Source organism: Mchenga conophoros, linkage group LG12 (genome assembly GCF_057382185.1).
Source record: "Mchenga conophoros isolate Kocher_MC1m ecotype Shallow Benthic linkage group LG12, M_conophoros_male_GT1.1, whole genome shotgun sequence".
Taxonomy (NCBI): domain Eukaryota; kingdom Metazoa; phylum Chordata; class Actinopteri; order Cichliformes; family Cichlidae; genus Mchenga; species Mchenga conophoros.
Window position 1 is genome coordinate 2,234,526 of NC_140537.1, and position 13,071 is coordinate 2,247,596.

Sequence of the window (13,071 nt, forward strand, 5' to 3'; positions counted from 1 at the left end):
CATCCGTCATCCGCTATCTTCCGCGGATGGGAGGGGTTTACACGCTAATACCCATAATGTGTGTGTGTGGTTGTGTGTGTTCACTGTGTAGAGGACGGATAGCTTCGGTTTAAAAATATGTGCTTAAAGAAAAAAAGTAGAAAGATTATTATCCATAGTCACTAAATTAAACTACTTTATAAGTGACTGTGATCTGGATTTGTAGCTTTCCATCCGTGCATTTAACTGTTCTCCGACACTGCGTCGCTCTTTGCAAGTTTAAAGGCGGTGATGAAAGTCGCATAGATTTTCACAAGACTAAGCTCTAGTATACACTTGAATGCCTGTGGCGCCACCGTCTGGACATTGATCCGCCGCATTGTTGAGTACTTCTGTGACTGTCGGGGTGACAGTCCCTACCTACCCGTGGTCTTGTAGCTCACCATCTTCAGAGGATTTTTTGTTAAGCCAATTAAATGAATCGTTCAAGCATACAACACATTTTGTGTGAAAACATATCAGGAAACCTCTGGGATGATTTTGTGCTGCTGACATGAAGCAAAAGACAAAGTTCTCAGACGAGCTTCAGTCTGGACGCTTCTGAGGCTGACGGTAGTTCACCTGCCTGATGCTTCAGCCTCCCGTGGAGGAGCAGTCAGCAGAGACATCTGCAGGACATGAGGGAAACAGCATGTTTAACAATAGCTGTAGATAGAGCCAATGCAGACTACTGATCCTTATTTAGGTTTCCTTTGAAAACAGCAGAAATGTCCCACTCTGTTTGAGGGGCAGGAAAACGAACTGTATGCACGTTTTTGTGTGTCTAACACAATTATTACAGCTTGTATTTTCAAATTACACTCAACAAAAATATAAACGCAACACTTTTGTTTTTGCTCCCATTCCCCATGGGATGGACGTAGAGACCTAAAATTCATTCCAGATACACAATATAACCATCCCTCCCAAACAGTGGTCACAAATCAGTCCAAATGTGTGGTAGTGGGCACATCTGCTATATTGAGATAATCCATCCCACCTCACAGGTGTGCCACATCAGGATGCTGATCTGACATCATGAGTAGTGCACAGGTGTACCTCAGACTGCCCACAACAAAAGGCCACCCTGGAATGTGCAGTTTTTTGCACTATTGGGGGTCTGGGGACCCAGAACCGGTCAGTATCTGGTGTGACCACCATTTGCCTCATGCAGTGCAACACATCGTCGCATGGAGTCTATCAGATTGTCAATTGTGGCCTGTGGAATGTTGGTCCACTCCACTTCAATGGCTGTGCGAGGTTGTTGGATATTCGTGGGAACTGGTACACGCTGTCGTATACGCCGGTCAAGCACATCCCGAACATGCTCAATGGGTGACATGTCCGGTGACTATGCTGGCCATGCAAGAACTGGGACATTCTCAGCTGCCATCTGCCCTGAACAATGTGAACCATGATTCATCCGTGAAGCGCACACCTCTCCAACGTGCCAGACGCCATCGAATGTGAGCATTTGCCCACACAAGTCTGTTACGGTGACGAGCTGGAGTCAGGTCAAGACCCCGATGAGGACGACGGGCATGCAGTTGAGCGTCCCTGAGACGGTTTCTGACAGTTTGTGCAGAAATTGTTTGGTTGTGCAAACCAATTGTTCCAGCAGCTGTCTGGGTGGCTGGTCTCAGACGATCTTGGAGGTGAACCTGCTGGATGTGGAGGTCCTGGGCTGGTGTGGTTACACGAGGTCTGCGGTTGTGAGGCCGGTTGGATGTGCTGCCATATTCTCTGATGGTTGAGAAATGAACATTCAATGCACGGGCGACAGATCTGGTTGACATTCCTGCTGTCAGCATGCCAATTGCACGCTCCCTCATTGCTTGTGGCATCTGTGGCATTTTGCTGTGAGACAAAACTGCACATTCCAGGGTGGCCTTTTGTTGTGGGCAGTCTGAGGTACACCTGTGCACTACTCATGATGTCAGATCAGCATCCTGATGTGGCACACCTGTGAGGTGGGATGGATTATCTCAATATAGCAGATGTGCCCACTACCACACATTTGGACTGATTTGTGACCACTGTTTGGGAGGGATGGTTATATTGTGTATCTGGAATGAATTTTAGGTCTCTACGTCCATCCCATGGGGAATGGGAGCAGTAACAAAGGTGTTGCGTTTATATTTTTGTTGAGTGTAGTTGTTAGACTTTTTTTTTTCATGCCAGTTTACTTTCTGTTTCCAGAGCAGGTTTGCTGATTTCAGTGTAGTTTTTAAACGTTTCACTGTTAGCTTTAGTCTTTTTAATTATGATTGTATACGTCAGAGGCAAGATTAAGGACATCAGTGCAAGTAATGCAATGAAAATCATCTCTTTCAAAGCCACTGACTCACACACATCTCAATAAACACCTCCATCAAAGCCTAATCACTAACAGATATCATAACCTCCTTTTTCGTTTTTATTTTTTATTTTTGTTGCTTTCCAAGTTCAAAAAAATGTTTGTTTACTTTTTTTTCAAGACTCAAGTTTTTATTTTTATTGCAGTGAAAAAAAGTGTCCTTCACATCTAGCTTTGGTTAACTATGAGAAACTTGGTGTCTACATTTTTCCCGTCTGAGATCAGGTTGAAAAAACCTTAAAGAAAAACAAGTCTGTTCTCTGTTTAAAAGAACCTTTAAAGCCAGGAAGTATCCTGGGTACACAGATGAGTATGAGTACCAGTGCAGAAAAGGAAATGATAAAAGAAGATAAACAGGACCCACAGAATTCCAATATCCACTCGCCACTGGTTTCCTTGAAAACTTGGAAGAGTGTAATCAATCTTTCCCCCCATTTTAATTCAGTTTTAAGTTAATGTAAATTCTTTTGTGGGTTCTAAAATAATGAATTGTTCCAAAAGTGTTTGTTGAAACATTGTAATAAAGTACTACTGAGCACATCTTATTCCACACTATTGTTTCATGCTTGTTTTTGACAAACCTTGATCTGTTACCTGGAGGACTCTGATAGAAATCCTGTTGTGTGTGTGTGTGTGTGTGTGTGTGTGTGTGTGTGTGTGTGTGTGTGTGTCATATAAAACCCCTGATGATCAAAGCGGCTGAAACAATAGGAAACTAACACTGCACGGGGATTATCAAAAACAAGGCACAAAACCTGAATACTACTGTGCATCTAATCACACTCAATTCAGTTCACAACAGACTGTGTGTCAGGTGCAGCAATATTAGAGAGAAAACCCAAAGTGATGCGATCCTGTCTGAGCAGCACTTGATGGCGAGTGGAAGGCAAAGCTTTTTTATAAAAGAACCAAAAGTACAGACCAAAGTTACTGACATGTAGGAGTGGCAGTGGATTTATCACATCTGTTTCTACATCGTGATATTTTCAATTTAAGGTTAGTGGGACTTATAAAACATTATAAACATTAGAAAACAGGGAGCTGGCACTCAAAAAAAACCCCACATATGAGGAGAATAACTTCCACTGGAAAAAAAAAGACAACAACAGCTCTGAGAAAGACAACAAACTTTAAGCTGTTTTTAATCCGTTTTGATTGGTGAAATGTGAAAATGCTCTTTATACATTTATACTTTTGTTGTCCCTCTTCCAACTGTTAAGGACACATTTTTTCTTTCAAACTGCAGTGGCTTTGCGCTATTATCACATAAACAGAGACTTTAAATGGTTGGTTGTAATAACATTGTTTTTGAGTCAGGTTAAATACGCCAAGTGACATACGTTTTAACGAGCTGCCAACAAAAACACGCCGGGTAATATTAAATGTTATTAATTAATTATTAAATAAAGCGTAGGTTAATTATTCGCATGAAGAAACGTTTCTCTGGTACGGTGGCTGGGAGCCTTTCAGCTAGCAAACCGCTTTTTCACACACAGAGACTTTGTAGAGAGACCATCAGAGGGCGCTGTAACCCCCAAATTATTCCTCGCCCTACCGTCTCCGCAGGATGGCAGCAGACCTTTAACTGGTGGGCAGGTCACTTTGCTCCTCCAAACAACAAAAGCGCTAGTGTTTAATTACAACAACGCGTAGTACACTCAGAGAAACGTAGCCAAGGTTAGAAAAGTGCAAACATATCTTTCTTAAATTGCAGATGCAAAGCCGGAGACACATTTGGATCAGTGAACTCACCACACACTAGGACAGTTTAGTGTGAGCGCACAGTGTCCTCAACACGTTTTGTTTTTCAATTTTCGTGTAGCTAGCTAGCTAGCAGCAGAAGCTGATTAAAGCCCCGTTTTTAGTGTGAAATAGACCCGAGAGTCCCTACCCGAAGTCTGCTCTGCACAGGCCCGTCCACCCAGCCGCCTCCTCGGTCATGCTGGTTGTCACGGTTGCTACAGAAACGCTAAACTACTGTGAACCGATTACATTAAGCTCGCACTGCAGTGACTCGTGGCCACTATGAATGTTGGCGTTTTTAATAATTACCAAGCTGTATGATGCTGCATTAGTGCACCTTACAGCCGAGGGCACAGTGACTTTATTGGGCGAGCCTGGACCTTCGAGGCCCGCCCGAAACCCGACGCTGACTCAGCGAATGTGAAACATCTGTCTCTGGTTACTAACCGAACAGCTGTCCGGTAACTATGATTAGCATTATCATGCTAGTTTTCGTCTTGTCGTGGTAAACGCTGGCCTTCAATTTTACCAGACACCAGAAAAGGGCGGTTACGAAACTTCATGTCCCACAATTCCTTCAGACCAATAAGGCACGCTTGTTACGTAATATCTGTTGTGTGTTTGTGCTGCTTTCGTGTTATGTCGGAAAAACCACAATGCAAAATATTAAATAAACAAATCAGCAACAATGCTGAACAATCTAACGCTGAATAGTAATGAAAATAAAACGATTTATCTGTTTTCAATTAGCTTTAAAATAGATTTAATAATAAAGAGATCTCACCTCATACTGTGCTTTGGTATGTGTGAGAAAACAGTGATGTCTAATGTTTTCATTATGAAATAAACACACATAAGTAATTCATTTTGATTTGTTCAAAGGTCTAACAAAAACTGAGTTTATTTGAATTATTTAATGAGCATAGTGAAGATGATTTATTTCAGTTATTTAATTATTTGCTTAGGAAAGCAACTTTTGGGGCGTATTCTATCAAATCTGTGTCAGGCTTATGTTCTGGATGTTTTTCAAATTAGTAAAATGACCAGGAAGTATCTAAGTAACTTGACAAAAGCTGGTCAAATTCTCTAAGTGCCTGGAAAAGTTGATTTAGTGCTTCCTTTCTTGTGTTATTTTAGCAAGGATACACAGGACAACCCTTTACAAGAGAAGGAGATAATGCACTTGTGGCCTTTTCAGTCATATGTGCTGGGTTTCCTGTCACATAAGAAACAGGATTGTAATCTTGAACAGCCATTTCATTTCACTTTTGTAACTGCTAGCCAATATGTCAGTGTTTTCACAGTTTGAATTTTCATTTTTTTGTAACTCTTTCCAATAAATATTTCTGAAATACTCAGAATGTTTTTGAGACCCTAAATACAAATCGATTACAGAACTGGTTAAAAAAAGATTGAAGAAGCACATAATGTGTTAGTAACTGTGCTTGGGCAACCGGACAGATGGACCTGGAGTAACACATCAATGTTTAAGTTGAGTCAAGCCTAACTACAGACAATCCAGCAACAGTCAGTTATCAATCACTTGGTTTCTCTGAGAATTATACTTCAAGGAGTTTAATCAGACATTCCTCCTCCTATCAGACGCACATTTTGGAAGCTGGTAGGTGAAAAATTCATTTTCTTGTAGTGAAGGTTGTCAGTCATCCAGGTCATCGTAGTCAAAGGAGCTTGCAAAGAAAAGAAGTCCAGACACTTTTCTTTGCAACCACCTTTGACCATTTTCTTGTAGGTTTTACTTTCTGATAACTATGACATGACCTACTCTGCTCAGTTCCAACTCCACTCCTGAACTTTACTAGGATAGCTTAGCTATTTATCTTATACTGGGCCTTAGTACAGCATCCTCTCTTAATCAAGCTGTTTATTTCCTTTCCTCCTTCCTAATGATTGGCTGGCCCTAAAAATAAAACTTGTGGTAAGTGGGCTTCTGTTTACAGTTGGAGCTGTTTGCCTGAGATGCCCATATTAGGGAGACCTGCTATCATCATAAAGTGTCTAAATTAGAAATAAAACTGCCTGAAACTGAGTGTTTAGAGCAGTTTTTGCTTCTCAGATCTGCACTGACTTCATCACTTGAGCATCTGAAACTACACCACTAATGTAAAGAAATAATAAATCATAGATATGAAAAAATATTGTGTCGTTATTATGTGAAAGGATTTCAGTCATAAATATAAGATGATGTGACGTTTTGCATAGAAGCCTTTGTCCAAGACTCCCATCACCACTAATTGATTTAAGAAGCTGCCGTCCACCACCCTCCTCGACATCCTCAAACGCACCATCGGTGGGGGGTGTGGATCCAGCTATTCCTTGCTGACTGGAAGCAGGAGGGTCAAAGCATGGGTCCGCGGTTCGAGTACTGAGTCAGTCAAGCTAAACACGGCGACCAAAGCAGCGCCAGCTTCACTTTAGACCGAAGCGCCAGTGCTGTCATCCTGCCCCTTCACCCCCACGCGCGTGGTTCTTTCTCCGCGGCGCGAAGGGGCGACGTCGGACTCGAGCTGACTCGGGTTCAGTCCATGCAGGAGGATGGAGATACAGAAGAGGGCGACTGGGTTCGACTACCCGGAGAGAAACGACGCCAAGCCAGTAAACGGTAGGCAAACCTGGCGTGGAACAGCCTCCTTCGCGTCCGCACACGAGCACACGTAGCCCGGCTGCTGCTGTCCCGGGCACCGCTGCTCACCTCAAAACATGAGCGCGTGGCTGTGGCTGTGTGATCAGCGCCTCATCACTGCTGCTGCACGAGCCTTTCACGTGCACCGCAGCCTTTCTGAAGCGGCGCTGATGAAAACGCGCAAGTTTAAAAAAGGAGCAGCGGGACAGCCGCGTGATTTTATTTTTATTAGACTCGGAGACGTTGGTAACGAAGTTAGCAGTGTAGCACGGATGAGTTTGTTTCACTGGTGGATATGACTTAATCGTGTGTGTGTGTGTGTGTGTGTGTGTGAGACACACAGAGAGAGATGGCGCTGGGCTCGCTGGGAACTGAGGTCGGAATGTTTTTATTTGGAGGTGGTCAGTCAGGCTCGGGAAGATCGTAAAAGGTGAACTTTTGAACTTGGAGAATGCCCCGAAGCCTTTAGTCCTTTAAGTCCTCAAAATCCGGCACTTCACAGGATGGCAAGAAGGCCATAACAGAGGATGCAGAGGTCCACCCCCCTACTGCACCGGTCCCGCTGACTTTTGTTTACAGTGGCACGGTGCTGCTGGAAAGGCTTCTTATTCAGTGTGCCTGATACTCGTTTCTAATATTCTGTGATGCTGACCAGCTCCAGGCTCACACTAAGCCCACAATGCCTTGCAGCAGACTGTCCCAGGCGCCAGTCCCATATCGTGCCCCCGTGCGGGTGGCTGAAGATTTATTGACATTTCCAAGATTAAAATTCCTTTAACCCTGCCAGCCCTGATTACCTCAACGTGACTTATGGATATCGGGGTGGACTTTGTGTTCTGATCCACTTAATAAGTCTCATTATGAAGATTTAAGACTGTTTAAGAAGCACGTTAGATTGAAATGTCCCCCTAAGAATTTCCCTTAGATTTCTTAATTTAATAGTAAAATTAATGCATAAATTTTTTAGGCTTAGTTTCATTTTAATACTGAAATTATTTCGTGAATGTACCCACAATTATTTATTAATTTTGATTAAACATGAATAATTTAATATTTTTTAAAGTATGTTTTGTGGTGGTGACTGCTGCTTGAGTCGTTTCAGGCGTTGTCTTTGTTTCACTGAAACACATCCTCTGTGGGTTCCAGCAATAATCAACAGAATAATCAATAATGACGACAACAGCCTGAGCAGTTCTACAGATTAAATCATTTTAATTTTTCAATCGTAGCATAAAAACACGAGTAAAGAAATACACCCCAAAAAATAAAAAGTATTTCGTAAAACGTTTTGAAATCATTTTAGGCTCGTTGATAATTCTGTAAATAATGTTTTCCCTGCATATTGTTAGAATATGTCTCGTCAAAATGTTTATTTCTTCATCATGTCTTAATTCATTAATACCTGGTCTTAAAATTCAGGATATGGCAGGAATTTCTAAACGCCACACATGACTGAAGGAAACTAATAAACACTTCAAATGCACAGATAACCGATTATTCCACGTTTCTGTGGTGGTCAAACACAAAAGTTGATGATTAAAAATGAACGTTCAGCCTTCAGCTGTTGTTCACACTGTAACACCAAGCTGTGAAACAAACAATACTTAATATTACCCATGAGTCAGTATCTTTAAAAAGACTGATAGCAGCTGATTCAATGGTCAGTGTTATCTTTGCAAACAAAACGGCTTATTTATCATTTCTAATTGTTTGCAGAGTAGAAAACAGGAGGAAATACATGAAAACAAAGTAACAGGCTGAGTATTTGTAACAGGATTTTACTTTGAATGGTTTTGGCCTGATGTCACTCAGCATCAGCTCGTATGTCCACACATCCCTACTTTCTCGTTTCATTTGAGATTTGATCTTGAAAGTGACCACTTTGATACTTTTTCATCAAAAGATGTTTAGCAGAGTGAATATTGTTGTTTACTTTAATGTGAGTTTATTTAGTAAAGTAATAGAAACCACTTTGAGATTTTAATCGAGTACTTCCAGCTCTTCACTGCAGTTTGTTGCTTTTCTGTGTCATATGGAACAGTAAGCAGCGCATGTGCCCCCCCACTCACCTGCCCCAACACACACACACACACACACACACACACACACACACACACGGGAAGATAGGTTTGATGCATGGGTGAAGTAGACTGGCATGAACTGGTTGAAACAAAGTGCTTTGTCAGCCCCTGCTCTGCTGGTACATTTGTTGTTGTGTGTGTTTTTCCCTTGGGGCAGAGTGAAGGGGGTAGCTGGCAGTGGGTGGGACAGGGACAGGATACAAACACCACCCCCGCCATCCCACCCCCGATTCTTGAATGAGCCAGGAGTACAGTAGAGGCGTGTGGGGGTGGAGTGGAGTGTGGGGGTGACAGGAATGTAGATGTGATCCATCATGTTGTGTTTTTTTCTTAAGAACACTTCCTCTGCTGCCACAATGTGTTAGCATCAGCAGCCACACACACACACACACACACACACACACACACACGTTTTCATTCAAGTTAATCAAGAGAAGAAACAAAAATCATTGCAGCGCCTTCAGCATCATAGTGATTCTTGTCTTTCAGTCAAGCCTTTTTTGAACACACTCCCCACCAGGTGGTGTCGCGCTTGTTTTGTTGTTTAAAGAAAGGAAAAAAAGATAAATGTATCAGAGAGTGATAATACAAAACCAATATCATGTATGTTTCCGTTTCTAATGAAAAGCTCATTTTCCTCTGTGGTCTCTGTGGATGACAGACTTCACTGTGCTGTAAACTGAAGCTCAGCTTTCATGAAGCAGGACAATAATTTTCTCTGTTCGACTCGTGAAAAGCCTCGAGTGCACTTTTACTCTGTGGCTGTGAGTATTTTAACATTAGATGGTGAGCGTCCATATGGACGTCTGTTTTGTGACGTGTGGACTCGCCCATATTGACTTAACATCACAGCGCACCGTCTGCACTCCAGGCGGTGGTTTATAAAGTGTAGCAAGAATGACTGCTTGGCTGTGGGTGTCTGCAGTGGAGTGTAACCAAAGCATCAGGTCTCTCACAGGTTCAACTCTGTAAGTCTTAACAAACGAAGATGTATTATCAGAAGATCCTGTAAGTGCTGCAATAAATGCACATCGCTGCAGCGAAAAACAAACAAATAAAGCAGGTGGCTTTATAATGTGACCCTGGTATAGATCAGCTTCATCACACAGGCCTGTGGTCAGTGAGTAGACAGATTTCTAAAATGATGGAGTAATACAAAAACCTACAAAAATGTCCTGTTGCAATTACATTACAAGTACATGTTTTGGTTTTTAAAGTATATATTTGTTATTAAACATTCAGAATCTGTATTTATATTTATATATTTTTATTTTCTTTATATATCTGCAGCTGTGATCACTGTGATAGTGCCCTCAGTCGTGTCCAACGTAGAAATATCTCTAGATTTTCAGGTTTTCCTGTCTCGCTGCTGCGTCTCTCCTGATAATATGATAAGACTTTAGTAACAACATCAGGATCTGTTTGCTCTTTCATGATTATCCCACATACTGAGAGGACATCTGGCCTGATTGGTTTAACCTTCTATTTAGATGTCAGAGGTCATTACAGCTAATCTCAATTTGATTCTTGACCCAAGACAGCGTGCGTGGAGTACAATCTGATTACATCTTCTGCAAAATGTTTAGTATAACTCAGATACTTTTTTCACCCTTACAGGGAAACATTCACCTCCCTGATTTCATGTTAAGATGAGAGAAACTATTAAAGAGAAGTTAGTCGAGTATGAGCGGTGAAAACTGAGTCCTCATCAGTTCCAGAGGTCTAAATGCTGCAGTTCCTTCATGCTGATGGTGCTGTTTCCAGGCAACACATATTGCGGGTCAGCTGGTGATGGATGGGATGAAAGACAAATAATGGGGAGATTAATTAACACCATTTCAAAGGAACTAAAAGAACATGTTGGATGGATTAATTCAATTTTTAATAATGTTCTGGTTTGTTGTTCCAAAATGTTCCCCTGCAACAAGTGAAATATTTTAGTTTGGTGCTCAATTATTTCCATTTGCTTTCAGGCCCTTAAAAACATCTTGTCTCATAAAATCTTGATAAATATTTTTCCAGTTCCCTGTGATGGTCTAAGCCTTTTCCACTTCACTATGCTATTTTCAGTTCACAAACACTTCCAGGGTTTTCTTCGCCCTGAGCTCTGAATCTTCTCCTAAAGTTCTGCTTGTTGTTTTCTTCTTGTGTGTGCTGTGATGGACATGTTGGGGGAGGTGGCGGATGAGAGCTATGGGAACGGCAACCAGGGATGTTGCTCTTGAAGCATTAATGGCCCTGGTCTCTGCTGACCTCACCGTAACCCAGGAAAGTATTTACAACCTTCACTTGATCCATGAGGTATGGGGCTGGGACTGCTCTCTCACAGAAGTTTGCTGCCTTGATCCTGGCATAGGCTGAGCATCTAACAGCTGCTAATGAGCTGTGGGGGAGGATGACGAGGGAGGACATAGCATGCTGCTGTGAACCATATTTTGAGAGGGAATGTATTACAGTAAGTACAATTGGTCTGAGGCTGTTGGCAGTGCTTTTGCCAAGCTTCTGTTGTTTTTGACACGAAGCCTGGGCCAAAGGCTGTAAATGGCTTCAATTTGAGTTTGAATTTGGGTGGAAGATGAGTTTATAGGCAGCTGTAAAACACTGAACTTGGTATGCAGAGTAGGGATCCTGTAAAGCTGCAGTACTGAAGGATGCAGTTGTCTGGGAAGTTATAAAAGAGCAGCTGAGGAACTGCAATATTTCCATTTTAAAGGGGAAAAATAGGGGCTTCTGTTGCCACTCACTGCAGCTAGGTGTCACTTACTGGGATATCTGAATCAAAGATTTGCCTAAAGCAGCCGGTGACACCCTGGAAGTCTTTAGGGAAATATGGGTATTTCCTAACTGGTTGGCAGGTGTTTGCTGGAGGTTGCAAGCTGTCACTAGGTGAAACTAGTTGCAAACAGTGTGCTGCAAAAACCTTGTGTTCTCATTTCCAGCAGGTTGCTGTTTTCATCCGTAGTTCATATAATAGATCACAACTTGTCTACAAATGCTTGCTAATAAATCAGGGAGCATTAGTGAAAGTTTTTTTTTTTTTTTTTTTTTTAGTGTACAGATTTCTAGAGAGGTCCTCACAAACTGTGGGATAAAGTTTCTGTCCCAACTAAGTAGCAGAGGCATTACAGAATTAATAAGAGGCTTTGGTAAGGTCAGCTATGAGCTAGAGCTGGGCGATATATCGAGTTTTTAAAAAATATCGATATATTTTTATACGAGATATAAGATCTGACAATATCCTTTATATCGATATAGTCTATGTTACGTTATAATTATACTTGTGGAGCCGCAAGTTTGCCTCTCTTTCGTCCACTTTCGTCTTTACGCAACGTTACTCGGCCTCGCCTCTCCTTCACTGAACACAACTCCCCCTCCTCCCCCATCGCTTCACCTGCAGGAAGCGACAAGATGGACACGGCAAATCTCCTTTAACGAGTTACTGCGCATCGCCCCGTGCGTGGGGCGGGACGGCGTCAATGTGTTAGCTAGCTAACCACGCTAACGAGCTAACCACGCTAACGCCATGCAGCCCAGAGGTGCTGCACGGACTGAAATCCTTTCATTTTCTCAAAAGTTGACAGCGCGAACCGATTTTATGTGGAACACGGCGCTCAGCAATCTGTCACAAATGTTTGAGTACGACTTTGGTAAGCTACGGAGCTGCACCGCTTGATGGATTGTCGGAGCATTACGGCTGAGCCTCGCGGAGTGATACGTACTGTGCTTCAACGTAATATTACCCTACTGTGTATAAGGACCATAAATGGCACCAAGAGACGTGGTTGCGAAGCGGATTTCAAACTCCAGGCTGTCAGTCACGCAGTAGAAGTTGGGAACAGAGCAGCTGTGAAATCTGTCTTTGTTATTGTGCTCAGCGTCTTTTAGTTTACATTTTGACTGTACCATTGTGAGCTTTTTGTTATGCACAAAAACAACATTGTTTTCTTTTATTTATGGAGCATTATTATTTAATGAATGCTCATAATTTATTTTTGAGTAAATTTTATGTACATCTGCTCTATGTTAATAAAAGTGCCTGTGTGACATCTGGGACACAGCTTTGACTAAGAACTCTCTTTTTGTTCTTACTTTATGGCTTTAAAAAAATATATCGAGATATATATCTTATATCGCCATCCAGCTAAAAAATATCGAGATATGAATTTTGGGTCATATCGCCCAGCCCTACTATGAGCTATATTTACCTGACAGCAAGAAAAAGAAACATAAGG

At 42.0% G+C, this 13,071-nt stretch overlaps 1 protein-coding gene across 1 annotated transcript in view; it reads left to right on the forward strand.

Moving 5' to 3' along the window:
- The first annotated feature begins 6,422 nt into the window (after positions 1–6,422).
- Positions 6,423–13,071, forward strand: part of nr6a1a (nuclear receptor subfamily 6, group A, member 1a) — a 119,392-nt gene continuing 112,743 nt past the window's right edge. Inside the window, exon 1 of the mRNA XM_085293282.1 lies at positions 6,423–6,737. Within this exon, the coding sequence (XP_085149408.1) occupies positions 6,671–6,737 (67 nt within the window). The 5' untranslated portion in view covers positions 6,423–6,670. The remainder of the gene's footprint in view (positions 6,738–13,071) is intronic.